We start from the raw sequence: 20,264 nt of genomic DNA, 5'->3' as shown, positions 1-20,264 counted from the left end.
AAGAGTCGGATGCTTAAACAACTGAACCACCCAGACACTCCAAGTACTACTCTTTTTAAACAATCTTCATTTAAAAGCCTTATTAATACAAAACAGCACGATTATTGTGTTTCAAAAGAATGTACCTGTATTCTGTTACCCTAAACCATTTGGTCACATTTTTGCTGAGTATGTATCTATACATACATTTTTTAGTGAAGTCATAATGTGTGTAAATTCTTTTCATGTTCTCTTTTTTTTTGTTGCTTACATATTTTTCCCCACTATGAATGTATAATTTCACCTATTTCCCTGTTGCCTTCTATCTTAGAGAATTATGCCATATGATGCTATCTCATGTAGAAGTGTTTTAATTTGGTCTTTTTTTTTTTTTTTTTTACTGATGCCAGTGGGATGGTCCATGACTTCATGGATACTATATCCTGTGACTCTGTGGGATGGGGTTCTAATTTGGATTCAGAATTAATATGATTAAAACATACTATCTTATGTTACATTGAATGTGTGAAGAGATTTCTTTTGTAGCCATACATATCAAAATCTGTTTAGGAATTTTTGATACATGGTCTGCTCTCCAGTGGCACTAGAAATATAGTGAATTTTGGTTAGTTTATAAAGAGGTCTAGGGAAAGAAAAGGAATATAATTGTCTTTCTGAAAATAAAAATGTCTAAAGTTTCAATTTTTATGAAATAGTAAGATTTCAGATCTTATTTTAATAGTAGGTAGATCAATGAATTTGGGTAGGAAAACCGCTAATCGTTTTAAGTAGAGATTCTCACTTTTTGCCTACCAAGGCTGCTAACAGTCATGTGAAATTTCACTAAGCCTTTTTCATTTTTTTTGTAGATATGCTAAGGATTCATCAATGGATGCAGTCACTTGCTAATTTTATATTTTCACATTTTTAGATTGTCCTAGATGTTTACAAACTTGAAAAAAGAGATCATGGTTTATTTACTAACATAACAGACTTACTAACAACATTTGATGTTAGAGATCATAATACATACAGGGCCCTGAAAGTAGGTAGTTAGGACTTCCCAGAGAGACTGGCTGGCTTGTCCCTCTGAAACACACCCTACCCCCACTCCCAGATCAGACAGAACAGAACTTCTTTCAATTTCAAGAACTTATTAATAACATTCTTTGGGGGGGGCACCTGGATGGCTTAGTCAGTTAAGCATCTGACTTCAGCTCAGGTCATAACCTCACAGCTCGTGAGTTCGAGTCCCATGTCAGGCTCTGTGCTGACAGCTCAGAGCCTGGAGCCTGCTTCCAATTCTGTGTGTGTCTCTCTCTGTCCCTCCTCACTCCTGCTCTGTCTCTCTGTCTCTCTCTCAAAAATAAATATTAAAATTAAAAAAAAAATAACATTCTTTGGGCACTCAATTTGGAAATGTGTATTTGTAGATATGTGCCTTAATGCCACATCAGAGTGTACTAAGCTTGTCCCTCCTAAACCTTCTCTTACTTTTTTTCTCTCTTGTATATTTTCCCCTTCCTGTTGTCCCTCGTGTGTGTGTGTGTGTGTGTGTGTGTGTGTGTGTGTGTGTGTGTGTGTTTAAAGCTTACCCCCTCTCTAATTTTGATGCATTTAGTATGTTTTCCATGCTCTGGCTGATTTAATATGCACCATTTGGTGTTTTGAGCACTAAAACTGATTGGGGAAAGTTTCTTGCCCTGTTATTATTAGTCTCTAGTCTTAATGCACCCCCTGTGAATCTGAGAGAATTGCCATTTAGTTATAAATGTGCCATGTCCCATCCACTGATTGATACAGCAAGTAGTCAGAAATTCTGGAGCCTTATTACTTGGGTTAAATTTTGGCTCCACTGTTGTATACTTTCAGCTTATTTTTATTTTCCTTTTGCCTATAAGTTCAAGTTAATAATAGTATATACTATCATAGGGTTGTTTGGAGGACAAGTGAGTTAATATAAGTAAAGTACCTAAAACAGTGCCATGTAGGGTTGACTGTAATTATTACTTACAATTTTTTTTTAATGTTTATTTTTGAGAGACAGAGAAACAGAACATGAGCGGGGGGAGGGGCAGAGAGAAAGGGAGACAGAATCTGAAGCAGGGTCCAGGCTCTGAGCTGTCAGCAGTGAGCCCAATGCAGTGCTCGAACTCATGAGCTATGAGATCATGACCTGAGCTGAAGTTGGACGCTCAACCAACTGAGCCACCCAGGCGCCCCTATAATTATTACTTTAATACATGTAAAGTGCTTTTGACAGTTCGTGGCTTCTTACTGTTGTTCCCTTGTCTGGTATGTTCCCTTTGTCTGGTGGTATTAGCAGCATCCGATGTTTTAAAACTAGAAAACTTAAAAAATTATCACAATTAAAATAATACCATATTTGTCAGATACTATTAAGCGTTTTAATGGATTCCCTTCACTTTTAAATCATTACTTTTTTTGAACTTCACAAGTAAGATAGTTGTATTTTTCCAACTTATTCTGAACAGTTAACATCAATAGGCATTTAAAATCAGTTATATATATAAGCTGTTTTTTTTTTCCTTTTGCCACTTCTAATTCATGTCACTTTTAGTTTGCCTCTTTCAGGGCATAGCACATTAACAGTGTGGTTTCTAGTATTTCAGTCCTACTTGAGGGGAGTGTTGAAATGTAACTCTTTCTTAAAATGATCACTAAAAATTAAGGGGGTTTAAACATCTGCTTAGGAGTTTACTTCACCTTTTCCATCAACTCACTGTGTCATTTGGGTCACTGCACTTGAATTTTTTGTTATGAGTGGCTTTAGAAAATCTGAATATGTAATGGTTTACAACTTCACAATATAACCATGAGAAGCAAAAGGCAAACTGTTGGAAAAAAAAAAAAAAGGTTTTGTAGTAATTAGTTATGATTTGTCCTTTGAAAACTCAAAGCTACTTACTGAGATGGGAGATTGAGGACTGAGATGTTGTTTTACTATTAATAAAGAGCAGTATATTTTCTGTGTTTTTCTTGCTTTCCCCTCACACGATGGGGTGGGAGGGGGAGGGGGGAAATAGATATACTAATAGTTAATTTATAGTTCTGAAATAACCTTCACATTGTTTCCAAATTTAATATACTGCACAGTAAATATAAATAACCTTCAATAAAATATTTTTAAAATTTAAAACTATGTTTCTTTAACAGATTTCTATAATCCAGGAGCTTGTTACGAATTATGAAGCCTCTCTTAAAACGTGTGACTTTTTTAGCCCTTGTGGTAAGTTTAAATTAGATTAAACTGGAATTTGAATACTCATTTCAATCCATTTTTAATCACTTAAAGTAAAACTAACATATTTTATGTATGTGCTACACATACCTATTTACTAAATAGTTGTTTTTGAATTAATAATGAAAAGGGCACTTTTATTTATTTATTGTTTTGAGAAAGAGAGTACACAAGTTGGGGAGAGAGGCAGAGGGGAGGGGAGAGGGAGGGAGAGAGAGAGAGGGAGGCAGGGAGAGGGAGAGAGAGAGAGAGGGAAGCAGGGAGAGGGAGAGAGGGAGAATCTTAAGCAGGCTCCATGTTCAGGAAGGAGCCTGAGGCAGGGCTTGATCCCACAAACCTGCGATCATGACCTAAGCTGAAATCAAGAGACGCTCAACCAACTGAGCCATCCCAGTGCCCCTTGAGAAGATCACTTTCAATCTTACTTAAGTTTTCCACAATCTTGTGAGGTGGGAGCTAACTCTGTTTTAACATGAGTAAGCGCTTGAGAGGTTGAGTGGCTTGTTTAAGGTCATATAGTTAGATTACACTGAAACCTATTTTTCCCAAATTCCTACTTCTCTGTTCTTTCTACTAGTTCATTACTTTGAATTCTGTATGATTTAGGAGCACCCGGGTGGCTCAGTCAGTTAAGCATTCAACTTCAGCTCAGGTCATGATTTCCCATTTCGTGAGTTTGAGTCCCACGTTGGGCTCTGTGCTGATAGCTCAGAGCCTGCAGCCTGCTTCGGATTCTGTCTCCCTTTCTCTCTGCTCCCCCTGCCCCCACCCCGCTTATGCTCTGTTTCTCTCCAAAAGTAAATAAACATTAAAAAAAAAATTTTTTTAAATTCTGAATGATTTGGTTCTTTCTCTCTTTGTAGGGACATGTGTAATTCAAGGCGTCTTAGTTTAGAAAACACTCTAGAATGCTTTCAGTCATGCAGATGGTAACTTTAGTCTGAGTTCTTCATGTATCTTTTACATGTTATTGCTCTTTTGTTTTTGTTTGAAATAAATTTCATAATGAAATATCAGAAACAGAAATAAATAGAATTATAAACCCTTGTGTCCCCTTCACCCAGCTTCTATTACCAGTATTTTGCCAGTCTTATGTAAAGTTATCTCCTGTCTAGCTTTTTCTCTGGGGTATTTTTTTTAATGTTCATTTATTTATTGAGAGAAAGAGCACACATGTGTGCACGCATGAGCTAGGGAGGAGCAGAGAGAGAGAAAGAGAGGATCCTAAGCAGGCTCCATACTGTCAGCACAGAGCTTGATGTGGGGCTCGAACTCATGAACCATGAGATCATGACCTGAGCCAAAATGAAGAGTCAGATGCTTATCCAGCTGAGCTACCCAGGCCCCCCATTTCTAGGGTATTTTTAAAGCAGACATACTGTTTCACCTGTCAGTACCTTAGTGTACATCTCTGTTTAAAACACTTAGAAGATACAACCACAGTGCTATCTCACATAGTATTAACACTCATATCCTAATATCTAATACCCAGTCCAAATGTAAATTTCCCCAGTTTCCTCAAAAACTGTCTCCGCATAAATGGCTTATTTGAATCTGGCTCCAGCATAGGTCCACACTTTATATTTGGTTATGTCTCTGATAATTTTTTAATCGTGATAATTAACCTCCTGCCATTAAAAAAACTACAATCACTATTTGTTGTAGGTCATTTGTATTTTGGAATGTCCCATATTATGGATTTGGCTGAATGCTTTCTCCTGGTATCATTTAATATATTTTGCTATCCAGATTTCATGTGAACTTCTAGTTAGATTTACAGGCTTGATTAGATCCAGGTTCCTTGTGAATACTTCTTATGTGATGCTTTGTACTTCCTGTTGTATCACATCTGGAGGCAGAAGACATTCTGGTTATTTGTCTTTGTGATGTGAAGATTGATCAGGGTTCAGATGTTACAGCCTGATCTGCTGGTTAAAAAGTTCCTCTTACCTAATGATTTTAGCAGTCACTGAGGATCACTGCCTCAATCCCTTTTATTCTATAATCATTTCCCCTCTACATTTATAATAGCTAGAATTCTCTTATAAACAACTTTTCCTTATCAGGAATGCCTGGGTGGCTCAGTTGGTTGAGTGTCTTTAGGCTCAGGTCATGAGCTCATGGTTCGTGCGTTCAACCCCATGTTGGGCTCTGCTCTGACAGCTCAGAGCCTGGAGCCTGCTTCAGATTCTGTGTCTCCCTCTCTCTCTGCCTCTCCCCCTGCTTGTGCTCTGTCTCTCTTTTTCTCTCTCTCTCTCTCTTTCTCAAAAATAAACATTAAAAAATTTTTTAAAAAAGGAACTTTTCTTTATCAAATGTTTGGTTTCCCTGAGATATAGTTTATATAAGAAGAACAAGATAAATGCTTGTCTTTTCCTTTATTATTTGTTTTAATTTATGTTAATTTCTGTGTTTACAAGACTTTTTTTTTTTTCTGTGGTATGGGTAAATCCTCCATTCTACTTTTTCTACCAGATTTCATACCTGTATCCATTTTAAAATCCATTTTGAGAGCTTGATATTTATTTATCTACTCTTCTGTAGCTTGAGGAATGGCATGGAGCTCAGCTGACTATGTGTGACTGCTTTTGTCACATGGCAGGGCTAATTCCACCTTGTCAGGAAGGTATCTTCATACCCTTCAACTTGGGGTTTCCCTGATTTGGGGTTGAGTCTTAGGAAGTGCAAAGCCCTGGCAGTTCTTGTCTTTGTGACAGTCTTGCAGTGGTATTTAGGGACATCTGTTCACCAAGCTGTGACCTTGATTTTTCTGGGCCTGCTGCCTTATGTTCTGAGCTGGAGAATGCATCTGGCTAGACTGATTCACCTCTTTTCCCCAGCACTGTTTCTTTGGAGTGAAGTAGAGGTCAGAAGTCTGTGAAACCAGCATGTTGTTTCTCTTCCCGGCTGCTACTTTTTGAACTTTATGGCATAAAGTCCTACCTCTCTCTGTTGACATTGGTCATTTTTCTGGGTTTTTTACTGCTTATTCTTATAGTAATTATTAATTTCATCATGCATTAAGGGAGAGAAAGTATATGACTTACTTTACTTTGCCTTCTTCTTTATAATAATTTTATATTTGTTTGATTGCAGAAAATGGAGAGAAGGAACCCCCAACAACACTTCTCTGGGTTCAGTATTTCCTGGCACAGCATTTTGATAAACTTGGGCATTATTCTTTAGCTTTGGATTACATTAATGCTGCAATTGCTGGTACTCCCACTCTAATAGAATTATTCTATATGAAGGCAAAAATTTACAAGGTAAAATCCTAGTCATGTTTTTTGAATAGCTGAAGAATTTGGCTACTTTAAGAACCCTTGGAGTTTTTTCCATATAGAAATAACTCCTATGGTACCCTGATAATCTATTTCTAATACTCTAATAGTCCTAGGGAGTTTTATGTTACATAGTTGTATAAGCAGTGTATAATCAGTGTTAATTACTTGAATCATCTCTTAGTAAATGTAAATTATAACTTATCTAAGGATTTCTAGAGAAGTTTGACAGAAATGGTACCAGATTTCTAGTTTGTCTGTATGATTTATATTCACCCATATTCTTTTAGTAACAAATACTGTGATTTCTTTAATAATGCTTTCATTTCTTAAAGCATATAGGTAATCTCAAAGAAGCTGTAAAGTGGATGGATGAAGCGCAGTCTTTGGACACAGCTGATAGATTCATCAACTCCAAATGTGCAAAATATATGCTTCGAGCAAACATGATAAAAGAAGCAGAGGAAATGTGTTCCAAGTTCACAAGGGTAAGAAATGCCATATGCGAGTGTGTACTTTTCTGAGTTAGTACAATTAAACTTAAGCTCTATGATGATTTGTGAAGTTTGCCACTAAAGTTCATAAGAATTCATTTTTGTCATTATTTTTATTAATCCCATCTAGCTTGTGTCCTAAGGATGGTTTCTTACTGTGGTTCAGTGTGTGTATGCGTGTGCTTCTGGTGGGGGACGGTTGAAAGACAATGATAGGAGCACAGTATCATTATATGAAAATAAGCAATATACCAGACTTCAGTGCTTATATGTAATATTCAATTCACAACTCTTTTGTCTCATTAGTAATTTGTGGCTGCTTTTTATTTCTCTTTTCAGTTTCTTTTGAATTGCTCATAGAGTTTTTTCTATGTAGAACCAGCCTCTTCGAGCTATAATTTCTGACATTTCAGAATTTAAGTTCTCTGAAATTGTTGGGCTGAACATCTGTTCCTTTCCTGTCCCTCCTTCCCCATTTGTACATCTCTTTTTCCACATGAACTTTCTATCTCATTATGAAAATAGTAAGTTTATGGTTCAAAATATATGTAGACTAATGGAACACAATAGTAAGCTCAGAAACAGATTGACATGTATTTGGAAACTTGGTATATAGCCACAGGTGCTTTCAGAATCAGAGATGAAAAGATATTGCTGGCACAACTGACAAAAATAAAATGACATTCTTCTCCTGCACACAAATAGATTCCAGGTTGATTAAAGAAAGTATTAAATTTATCTTATAGTTTGAGGTAGGAAGCATTTGTTAAGAAACTAAAAAAATTTAAGTATAAGGGTAAAATTGATATATTTGACCATATTAAAAATTAAAGTGTACATATAACAAGGAATAACCATAAACAAAATGAGATGGTAGACCATAGAATTGGAGAAGGTATTTCCAAACCATATGATGGAATAAGATTTTATAGGGGTGCCTGGGTGGCTCAGTCAGTTGGCCATCTGACTTTGGCTCAGGTCATGATCTCACAGTTTGTGGGTTTGAGCCCTACATTGGGCTCTGTGCTGACAGCTCAGAGCCTGGAGCCTGCTTCGGATTCTGTGTCACCATCTCTCTCTGCCTCTGCTTGTTGTGCTCTCTCTCTCTCTCAAAAATAAACATTAAAATAAAAATTAAAAAAAAAAAGAATTTATAAAGAACTCCACAAAGAATTCACTGAAATAGTTCCTTAATACACATTGAATGTGACATTGAGGCATAAAGAGGAAACCACATTTCCAAGTTTAATTTCCAAGTTTTAATTAAGATACCCTGGAATAAATAACTTTTACCTCCGAGTGTACATTATGTATACAATGGAGGGCCTTATTGCTGGTGTTTGTGAGTGATTTAGGATGAAAGTAGGTTACTCCTGTGCCCTGTGATACTAATGTTTTCCTCATGCAGCCCCAGCGTACCACCTTCCTTAAATGTTAACTAGATTCTGGTTGTGTTTGGGTGTTTGTCAAAACTGCTTATAATTTAGAAGTCACAGAATAGCTTGAATTTTGTTGTGAAATCTTAACTACTTACAAGAATGTCATAGAAACAAAAACACACACATTAAACCTCAATAAGAGAAAGACAAGATGAGAGAAACATGGGCAAAGGATGTGAATAGTTAGCTCACACAAGTGGAAAATGGAATGGCCAAAAAAGATGCTTGCATTAGTAATTAGAGAAACAATAAGATCTCATTTCGTACCATCAAAGTGGCATAAGTATTCATAGGTATTGGTAAATAATATGTCATATATATCATATATACACATATCTCCTATGTATACATATGGATCACATACAGCAAAACCTTGGATTATGAGTAATTTGTTCTGCGAGTGTTCCACAAGACGAGCAAGCATTTCTAATAAATTTTAACTTGATAAATGAGCAGTGTCTTGCAATATGAGTGGTACGTGATGCTGAACATCACATGATCACAACTGAGCCAATGGTTCTTGAAAGTCGCTTTGATAAACAAACGCTTTGGAATACAAGCATGTTTCCGGAATGAACTGTACTTACAAACCAAGGTTTTACTGTATACGAAATACATGTCCTGTATATGTAGGATGAGAGAGAGAGAGAACAGATGGTCCATAAGTAGTAGCGTTTAATGAAAACTTAAATGTCTGTACATACACACACAGCTCTCGCTCTCCCTCTCAGCTCTTGCTCTCCCCTCAGAGAGAGCGAGAGAGAGAGAGAGCTCTGTGTGTGTATGTACAGACATTTAAGTTTTCATTAAAGGCTACTACTTATAGACCATCTGTTCTCTCTCTCTCATCATAAAAATGGCTTTTGCATCTGAACCTGCCTGAGCTCTCCTTTCTCATATTTAGAGTAATGCTAATAATTTATATACCATTTGTAAGGGGAAATGTAAAGTAGCTTTAACAGTTATTAAGCACTGAGCTAAGTATGTTATATACATAATCTCATTTAATCCTCTCAGTCCTCTGATATCATTACTCTCATGTTATAGTTAGAAAATATTTAGAGAAGTCAGGTACTGTGCCCATTGGAGATCACCCAGCTAGTCACTCCTTTTGGAGCCAGGATTCTAGCTTAGCAGTCTCTGACACTAAAGCCCATGTTTTAGAATGGTAATAGGAGCAGAAACTGTAGTGACTAGTGTTTCAGAAATTCACACACCACAGGATCAATAGATTGCGAAGTGGTAGATGTAATGTAGAGGGAAAGAAGTAGCAAGAGTGATGGGTATTAGGAGAAGAAAACTAAAATGAGCAAAATCGTCTTAGTGTTCATGTTCACCTACCACTGACTCATGTGTTTGTCTGACGTTTTGCAGCAAGGTGGGTGAGGCTCTGAAGGGGTCATGTAGTAGATAGTGCAGGGGTTCAAACTCTTTGATGCCCTTTGCCCTGCGGCACAGATTTGGAGACGGTAAGAAGTACAGGAGTAGATACAGAAGCAGGCGGTGTCTGTGCAGGAAAGTACCACCTGGAAGCCAAAGCAGAGATTGGAAGGAAAGTGCAGTTAAAATGAATATACAGGGGTTCCTGGGTGGCTCAGTCTCTTGAGCGTCCGACTTCGGCTCAGGTCATGATTTCACAGTTTGTGAGTTCGAGCCCTACATCCGCCTCGCTGCTGTCAGCCTCAGGGCAGAGCCCGCTTTGGATCCTCTGTCCTCCTCTCTGCCCCTCCCCCACCTTGTGCTGTCCCCCAAATAATAAATATTAAAAAAAAATAAAACGAATATACAAAACTTCTTAACTAGATCAAGTCCAGTGATTTTAAAAACCAACCAACCAACACACACACACACACACACACACGCACGCACGCACGCACGCACCCAAGTCACAGACAACCAGGATGTGTTTGAAAAGGCACCACGGAATGAAGAAGAAGGGGAATGGTTGTCTGTTTGAGGAGAGGAGTCATCAAACCCCGTGGCTCAGCTGGCTTGTCAGAACTGCCTCTGGTAATTCACTCTTGACAAGCTGTCCTGCTGGATGGAGACCTGGGTCTGCTCAGCCACCCTCGTTCCTGGGCCAGATGGGCCCAGAACATGTGGTGGATAGCCCAGGGAGTGAGCCAGCAGAGGCAGACTGCTAACCTCAAATAACCAGTTTATGTCTGATTATAAGTGATTCTATCTGATCACTAATAAGTGAGTGAAGTGTGCATATTTTCTTCTGGCAGATTTTTCAGTGTTTTAGAACCTGTGTACAGAGTTGCTGATGCAAGCTGGACAGTTCTAGTTGGTAAAGATTTTGAAATGAAAAATAATGTAGATTTCTTATAAAAATATGTAGTCACCAAAAGATGGAAAATATATACAACCATAAGGAAGAAATAACATACACCCATAATTCCATTCACTGAGAGGTAACCAGTTTTTACACTTTTAATGAGAATACTGAAATTGGAACAGGTCACAAAAAATGGGTGTGAAAAAGAACTGAAGACTGAAATTATTTATGAATATGTACCTTTGCCATTTTTCCCTGGGGTCACATAAAATATATTTGAAATAACTCTTCTAAATTGTGATAAAACTCCAGTGGCCCTCCATTGAAACTAGGTACTTTAGGTCTTACACTCTTCTCAGAATTCTCATTGAACCCAAGTTAACAAATATTCTTTTTATTTATTTTTTATTTTTATTTTTTGAGAGAGAGAGACACACACACAGAGGATGTGTAGGGGAGGGGCAGAGGGAGAGGGAGAGAGAGAATTAAGCAGGCTCCATGCCAAGCTCAGAGTCTGATGCAGAGCTGAATTTCACAACTGCAAGATCATGATCTAAGCCAAAACAGGAGTCTGACACTTAACTGGACTGAGCCACCCATGTGCCCCTAAGTTAACAGATATTCTTTACAAATTCCCTTATTTGGCTTTGTCAGCCTAATGCAAATGGGAGGAGTTGGTATGGAACAAGAAGCAGACCCAGGGACTCAAAGATAGTGCCAGCTGATAGCCTGAGGTGGAGGGAGGAGACCAGGAAACCAAAGGAGCCCTGGAACTAACAGATTCAGCAGTAACTGGGTGTACATCACAGTGACCGAGTCAGCAAGGAAAGGTTAAGCAGCGGTTGCTTAAAAAGAAAATAAGCAGTGCTTCCTAAGGATTACTGTTAAATATTTTAAATATTTAAATAAATGAATATTTTAAATAAAAGTGTTCAAAAACTTAGTTTCAGCAATCTGGAGTCTTTTCTGGGTAGGGTGTTGAATACCCCAACAGAGCTGGGTAAATAAGACATTATGTAATTTCGCATCAGTAGGAGCCTTTGGAAGAACCTTGAGCTATTTGTCTATTGCTATGTATTGTCATAATGATACTTGTAGCCACAGTTGTAAAAGAGAAAATGAGGTCTTTAGGATCTCTTTTGTTGTTTGTGTCCTATATTTATGAATGCTTCTGTTTCAGGAAGGAACATCTGCTATGGAAAATCTAAATGAGATGCAATGCATGTGGTTTCAGACAGAATGCATTTCAGCTTACCAGCGTTTGGGGAGATATGGGGATGCCTTGAAAAAATGCCATGAAGTAGAAAGGGTAAGTTGTAGAACTTTGACTTTACTTTTCTCCTGTAAGGTGATGAAAAAAGCGGGTTGATTTCTACATGGGATCATCTACCTGTTCTGCTTTGGAAACTTCACTGTGAAAAACATGCTTGGTCTTTAGCTTTTCAAACATTCAGAAGTTGTGAATAAGTGATTGCTTTGTTTTGATCTTCAAATGGTTATGATTGAGACAGGTCTGCGTAATTTGGTCTGAGGGAAGAAGGAAAAGATGGATTTATCAAGCCATTACTGTTATTGTTAACATATATTCAAAATTTGTTTTTCCTAATCCGGCCATTATTTGATCTCCTCACTAGCCCAGAAGGACACACAAGCTGATGGCCACCTCTTTCCCCTTTACATCAGGATCTGCTCTGGAGCCAGCCTCTCTCCAGTTTGTCTTCCCAGGATACTTGTTCTCATGTCCGATACTTTGTACAGCAATCTGTGGCTGGTTTGCAGGCTTATTTTATTACTTGCTTTTAGGATTATGTGTGATGTGTCCTAGTGAGGGGACTTTTCTTTTCCTTTGTGTGAATTTTGTTTTCCTGTTCTTTGTCATCTCTGAAGCACTCTCCTTCCAAATGGACAACAGGAGGAAAAGAGCCACAAAAGCACCCCTGAGGCAGTCCTCAGCAGCCCTCAGTTGTGGGGTCAATCGGCAGCACTGTTCCCATGCTGACGCAGTATAAAACCACAGGCGTCGTAGTCAGGTGAGCCTGATGTCTGCACTCTAGCAGTCACTTTGGCCTTTTTCCCCATGTGAAACTTCCAAGGTTACCCAAAAGAAAGCCTAAATCTTAGGGGGTGGCTTTTGCTGGGAACTGGAACTAGGATTATACCTGATCCCTTTTGGAAATAACCTAGTTTTTTGTTTTTGTTTGGTTTCTTTGCTTTTTTCTTTTTGAGCCTGGGCTTGCTGGCTATATCTCTGGGGGAAAATCCATATCTTCTCCTTGAAAAATATAAAGCCCTCAGATGATACGCGAAATACTTAGGCAATATCCAAGCATTCTAATTTAAACCCGGCTCTTATTTCTGTGATAAAACCATAGATCACCAGTTTGTTTCAACATTCCTTAGATGACCAGCACTTTAAAAGCATTCTTGTTACTAAGGAAAGATACATGCTTATTACCCAGGACATTCTCAGGGAGCAATAGATTGTTTCCTGAATGAAGAAGCTACTAGGCACTTATGGATCAGTAATTCCAGCAAGGGCATGGCTAGATATTTACCAGATTTTCTGTGAAAGTGAAATTTGCACATCCTTAGGGTCATTATAACTATGAGTGTCTCCAGCTTCAGCCCCACCCCTCCTAATATTCATGACTATCAATAGTTCTCTTGGTGGTATTTCTTGAGGATTGTTAGAATATGATTAATAGCTCTTCCATTACTAAGTTTCATTTAGATTATGCTCTCCCTTAAATTTTTAGTGACTTTTGTCTGAGTGACATGAAATAAAAGTCTGTAATGTCAGATAAACTGTGTCTCTTGTTCAAGAAATAGGATTTGACTGGTAGAAAGCATTTTTGAAGAAAAAAAAAATAGAAAACCATTGGCTATCAGAGATTAAAATAGGCAGAAATTGTCACCCTCTGGTCATGTTATATAATCATTTCTAGAAACTTTACTGTTTCTGTTTTGGATTTGTTAGTGCTTGAGGACAGAAAGAACCAGACACAGATAAGTGAGGGAAGAGCCTATTCTTATGCCATTTGTGAGCTAGTCTTTTATAGTGAGTTATTCATAGTAAAAGTAAGACTTAACTCTTCTAGTGTATGTAGAAATGTGAGTGCTTAGTATAAATAAGGTGATTAAATATTTGCCGATTGATTAATACTAAATTAGTAATGCTATTAATTTCATTTCTAATAAAATTAACATAATCTGAAAGAATTCTTAATGATATAATTTGTTAGGATTTAAGAGTAATTACAGAATTCAATGATTTATTATGATAAATATCTTCATGACCTACTTTTGTGCCTGGATTTTAAGTATTTTAGTAAAGAAATGATGACCTTTCAAAAGTAAAACTTTGCAGTTAACCTTCACCTTCAGTGAATACGGATGTAAGTTCAAATAAGGTCTAGGCCTTTCTTCTGCCTTCAAGAACTTACTCAAGAATTCTCCCCTTGAAGGCAGTTTCAGCCATGACATGTATTGCTGTAAGCTTTTAGTTAATTGCATTTGTAATGTTAGAATTCTAGAATGGCCCAGGATAGTATTTTTTTTGCTTTCATCTTGCAGCCCTCATAGGATTTTAGGATTATATGTAAAGGTTATGAAGTCCAGCCTAATCTGATGTTTAGAACTTGAGGTTTATTAAAAATAAAACAAAACAACCATCTTTAAAGACACTAGATATAAACATGTGTTCATAATAATTTTATATTTCAAGACTTTTTTCTTTTCTTTTTTCCCAGGGATTAGTTTCTCATTTTAGTATGCTGATTTATGTCTGAAATGGATCAGTAATACTTATTTCTAAAACTTTATGATAAGATCTAGGATTTCTGATAGATCAGAACCATAGGCAGTTCATAACTTTATCTTCTAGCATATCTTAACCTTTATCTAGTTGATGTGTGCTTTATAATAACAGATTTTCTATAATGGGGGTAGAGTTGCTTACTACCCTAGTTCATCTAATTATTATTATTTTTCAAATCAGAGGTTTTTGTTGCCTTTCTGTATATGACCTTTTGTTGGGCTCCTCCAGGGTTGCCGAGAAGTAAGGGGGTGGGGGAATCTGGGTAAGAAGAGAGGGACTAATACGGAATTCCTAAAGGAAACCGTGCTCTTAGGCCACGAATAGCATTTCTTTATTCTCTACTGACTCGTCTTATTTTGATTCAAGCCTAATTTTGACAAATTAAGCAATTCCTGCCCCTCCCCCAAAGAACTAGTAATTTATGATGAGGGGAAAATGGAGTTAAGAGTGTGAGCTGTCTATTAAAATTTGGTTACCTGGTTTCTGCAGGAAGCTGATAAGTGACCGTATTATGCTGGAGTATGGGGAAGCTAACTTCACCTGTTTGTGTCATCTAGCTTATTTTTATGTTTTATCAATCTAGAGACTTAAAAATCACCCCAAGATAGTGTAAGGGAGATCTTTGTGGGGATGGAATAGTTCTGTGTCTTGATTGTGGTGGTGGTTACATGAATCTACACATGTGATAAAATCGCATTAGAACTATATACCCACATTGTATCAATGTCAGGTTTTTGATTTTGTTCTCACACTATAATTATGGAGGATATAACTCTTAGGAGGAAATTGAGAGACCAGTGTACGGGGTATCTCTGCACTACCTTTGTAACTTCTTATGTATCTGTAGTTGAAAATAAAAAATTAAAAAAAAAAAAAAAGAAAGTCAAGCTAAGATTATTTAGTTGTTTCTTAAAAGGATTCTACAATATAGCGTTTCTTCCCAAAGCAAAATTATTTTGTTAGTATCCTACTTTTTCTAATTAACTCTGGCCATATCCTGTCCACAACTATGAGCTTACTATAGAGTGATCAACATCCAGGTTTGCCCGGGGCAAAGCATATTCTTAAGACACTGGACTTTCCTTGGAAAAACTGAGAAAGCCCCAGGCTAGCCAGGATAAGTTGGTTACCCTATATATGGAAGACTAACTGGAGAGAGGCAGCCTGTGGGCTGTTACTGATAAAGAGGCGGCTTAAATGTTTGTGGTTCTCTACTGCTCCCTCTAAGACTTGACCTAGAATATACGTCTACTAAAGCTGCTAGAGTATCTCTTAAAACTTGTGTCTGCCTTTTACACATAAATGTTTCTTAACTTAAAAAAAGGTCCTGTAATCTCTTAGATGTTATCATCTCATTATGTATTCCTTGATGTGGGCACTGCCATTTTTCCTCAGTTGTATTGAATTTTAAGATTTGGTGCTAGACATAACTTGATTTATATTAACCACGAACAGCTTTATGAAACCTGTAATCCTTTGATAAAAAAACAAGTTTATGTTGATACTTATGAATTGATTTGTCTTATTGATGGGAGGAGTGCAATTTTCAAATATAACACATTAAAGCATGATTCTTGAAGTTATAAACTAATGTTGAATGTTTATTTTTTCCCATTTTTCCCCCTCCACACTGTGTGCTTTTATACTTCTTACCTTAGAATTCTTCCCTTAAAGTCTCAGGTACTTAATGTCATTCTGTGTGTAGTGTATTTCTAATTACCAACACAAATAAAATTATGAAATGATGTGGACAGTTGCTAATGTGTCTTCTGCACAGTGAGTTAGTACTTAGGCCCCCAGGACAGAGGGGAGATGAAGTAGCAGAAGAGCTTAATTTGTATTCATGTATTGAATCATTCATTTTTGTGTATATTTTTGGAGAAGCTAAAATAGGGGAATAGAAAGAAGATGGAGGCAGAGAGGCATATAGGAAAGAACACAAAAGTATCAGTTGTTTTGAATTGTTAATCATCTCCTTGCCATGTAAGGAATTGGTTCTTTAACTTTTCGGGCCATGAACCCTTTGGGAATTGGATGAAAGCCTTGAACTCTCTGCTTAGGACAATGTTATTATGCTTATTTTATACATAGACTCTAGTTTAGGAACCATTGCTAAAATGGAATGTTGGTAGAATAATGGGAGTTTATCAAATGAGAAAAAGCTAGAATGCTCTGTGTTCAATGAAATTTTTAAACTATCTTATTTGATCACTTAACAACCTTATGAAATTGGCTATGTGGATTTCTTTATTCCTACCTAATTTAAATAATTGAAGCTGTAGGAAATTAAGAGGTCACATGCGTGATAAGCATTTTCTCTCTTGAGTTAGCAAAAACTGTGCTTATTGAATGTTAGGCCTGTGCCATGCAGTAGGGATAGAGATGACAGGGCTTGTCCTCAAAGTTGAGTAGAACAGTCTGATTTGTAAACATTTAATGTGAACCTGTGTATATTTGCCCTTCATTCAGAGCTCCATTTAACTCTGCCTTGCTCATTTTGGGGGAATATGGAGGAGAAATATTTCACTAAAACAAAATTATCAATATGTACTGATTTCAAGGTTAAAAAAAATCTGATTATCTGACTTATTACACAGAAATTGAGTGTCGTCACAAAAAGTGATAGAGGGAATGGCCAAGTAACAGAAACTTAAGTTGAATGCAAAGAATAATTTGATGTTCTTTGTAGTGTTGAACAGTGGAGAGGGGCAACTAAGTGAAATTGTGACTGTTAACATTGTATTTGGGGTTTTTTATGATTTTCTTTCAAAAAATAGACATTACTGACATATATATAAGGGATAATTTTGTGTTTTTTTTGAAGCATTTTTTTGAGATAACCGATGATCAATTTGACTTCCATACATACTGCATGAGAAAGATGACCCTTCGTGCCTATGTTGACCTTTTGAGATTAGAAGATATACTCAGAAGACATGCCTTCTATTTCAAGGCTGCTAGATCAGCGATTGAAATATACTTGAAATTGTATGATAACCCCTTAACCAGTGAGAGCAAACAGCAAGAAATAAATTCAGGTAACTGAAAAGGAACTTGATGTAAAAGGATGGAAAAGAACACAAAATTTCAGAATGTCCTTAGCATAACAATACATACAAAAGCATTTTGTCAAATGTATGTGAAGACGGCATCAGGTAGCCTGTATGCCCCCAAAACAGTGCAGGGGATAGGGGGAGCTTAGAAAAAGTCAGCAGGATCGTGCTCTGTAGCTAATAATTCTAAATAGCCCTAATTGGATGACTTGTGATCATTTTTATTTTTATTTTATTTTTTTATGTTCTTTAAATTTTTTAAGATTTTATTTTTTTTTAAGTAATGTCTACTTCCAACATGGGGCTTGAACTCACAGCCCTGAGATCAAGAGTCGCACGCTCCATTGACTGAGCCAGCCAGGTGCCCTGCAATCATTTTTATTTTTATCTTCAGTAAGGCCAATTAAGGAAAAATAGAAATGTCTGTGGACTGGGTTCTTTTTCTCTCTTTTTTTAAATTGTAAGTGAAAATAGCTTTGAGCCCCTTTGGGAAAAATACATGTTCTTACAGTTTCTAGTGCCTAGTTAATTGAAAATAATACTGCCAATGAGGATATCTGTCCAGCTTTTTATTCACTAGAATGTTAGTATCTACAGATATTTGAGAGATAGTAATGTGGAGGCAAATTTCAGATCAGATCACAATTCTGTGTGTATGCATTGTCTCACTTGTCCTTGATATATTCCAAGAGGATAGCTGGTGTCATCACCCCCACTGTGCGCAGATTGGGATTGAGACTCAGTGAGATGAAGTGATTTACCTAAATAAAGTCATGTTATCATGTTGGGAGGCAGAACTAGGCCATAATTGGTTAATTTTATTTTATTATTATTTATTTTTATTTATTTTTTTTAGAATCGGTTCATTTTAGTCAATGCAGTGTTTACCAGTTGCCTTTTGTGTGTCAGGTGTGTGATAGGTGGTGGCACTTCCTAAAAACCTCCATATCATTGCCTCTTCCCCCTTTTCCCTTGTAAAAGCTGTACTAAAAATTGCAGAAGAATGTGAGGAACGTGGAAACACTGACTTAGAATTTGTATTCATTTGGATATTTGTAGAAAACTTGTCAGCCAAAGAGTTGAAGAAAATGCTTAGCAAGCAGAGAAGAGCTCAGAAAAAGGCTAAACTGGAAGAAGAGAGAAAGCATGCGGAAAGGGAACGTCAACAAAAAAATCAAAAGAAAAAAAGAGATGAAGAAGAAGAAGAAGGCAGTGGTCTCAAAGAAGAACTTATACCTGAAAAATTAGAAAGGGTGAGATAAATTTACTGTCTTTATTTGGTAGAATTTATGTTACTTGGTTCTGTTTTGGTCACGAATGTGTTTTAATTACATCTGTAGATCAGAAGCCCTTTGTAATATTTCAAGGTCATGATACTAGTCAGTTAGTTTTGAGTGATAATACGCAAATTTTGGTTAATGCAGATTATACGTAGAATTGTAGTTGTGGTAGGCAGCATAATGTCCCTTTAAATCTCTTCACATCCTAATCCCTGGAATTTGGGAATATGTTCCATTACATGGCAAAGGGGAATAAAGGTGGCAGATGGGATTTATGATTGTAATTAGCTGGCCTTCAAATAAGGAGGTTAGCTTGGATTGTCTGGGGAGCCGAATGTAATCACAGTGGATCTTTAGAGTAGAGGGAGACAGGAGAGGGTTGGAGTCCTGTAAGGAGAACTCAGCCTGTTACTGGTTTTGAAGAGGGAATGAGGGAGCCACAAATGGAGATTGTGGGCAGCTTTGAGGAGCTGAAAGGGCCTTGAAACATACTCTCCCTTCGAACCTCCAAAAGGGAGGTGGTCCTGCTGGCACCTTGATTTTTAAGCCCAGCCAGACCCATGTTGGACTTCTGACCTACAGACCTGCAAGATAATGAATAGGTGTTGTTTTATGAACACTAACTTGTTGGTAATGTGTTACAGCAGCAATATAATTATTACATCTGGAAACATTTTATATATATTGATATGTTTTAGCTACAAAGAGAAAGCACTTCGTGGCTGGGATTTTCTCAAAGTGTTGGTAGTTATTTAGGGACCAGGTTTAGGGAAATATTTAGTTTTCAGGTTTATTCACTATAGAATCTAGTGTATTTCAAATTTGTCATTTTTTCCAATCATACGATACAGTTATATTTGGCTCTTTACTATAGATGTTTGAAGAATAAGGGGCTATCAGTATTTGGTGTCCCATCTCCTTAAGCCTATGGAATAATTTCCTGTATTTTTTTGGATTTTTATGAGATTATAATGATTTTATAATCAGAAGAAACAATAGAGCCATATCCATTTTGAAATTACTATTTTGAATTTGTTTACAGATGATAGTTTTAAAATGTTTTCTTGCTTATTTCGTCATATAAAGAGAATGGTAAATTACTTTAGAGACATATTAATATGAGATTTTGGGGGAAACTGACTTGTGTAGCTGTTTTTAAATGTAATAATTTTCCTTTCTGTTTCAAAATAGATAGAAAATCCATTAGAAGAAGCTATCAAGTTCCTTATACCTCTTAAGAACCTTGTTGCTGATAACATTGACACTCATCTATTAGCATTTGAAATATATTTTAGAAAAGGTAATAGTTTGAATTCAGTTGTTAATCCTTACTTATATTGGTGACCATATTCAGCATAATCTTTATCAAGTTAGATTG

General features: G+C 36.8%; 1 protein-coding gene across 9 annotated transcripts in view; it reads left to right on the top strand.

Moving 5' to 3' along the window:
- Positions 1-20,264, top strand: part of NAA16 (N-alpha-acetyltransferase 16, NatA auxiliary subunit) — a 65,810-nt gene that overhangs the window by 38,385 nt on the left and 7,161 nt on the right. For all 9 annotated transcript variants that reach the window (XM_042977349.1, XM_042977354.1, XM_042977344.1 and 6 more), the window contains 7 exons: positions 3,157-3,229; positions 6,338-6,507; positions 6,858-7,010; positions 11,917-12,045; positions 17,378-17,591; positions 18,666-18,859; positions 20,078-20,186. In XM_042977349.1, the coding sequence (XP_042833283.1) occupies positions 3,157-3,229; positions 6,338-6,507; positions 6,858-7,010; positions 11,917-12,045; positions 17,378-17,591; positions 18,666-18,859; positions 20,078-20,186 (1,042 nt within the window). The remainder of the gene's footprint in view (positions 1-3,156; positions 3,230-6,337; positions 6,508-6,857; positions 7,011-11,916; positions 12,046-17,377; positions 17,592-18,665; positions 18,860-20,077; positions 20,187-20,264) is intronic.

This window comes from Panthera tigris, chromosome A1, assembly GCF_018350195.1.
Source record: "Panthera tigris isolate Pti1 chromosome A1, P.tigris_Pti1_mat1.1, whole genome shotgun sequence".
NCBI classification, from domain to species: domain Eukaryota; kingdom Metazoa; phylum Chordata; class Mammalia; order Carnivora; family Felidae; genus Panthera; species Panthera tigris.
Note: the sequence above shows the minus strand (reverse complement) of the source record. Positions and strands in the feature narration are given on the sequence as shown.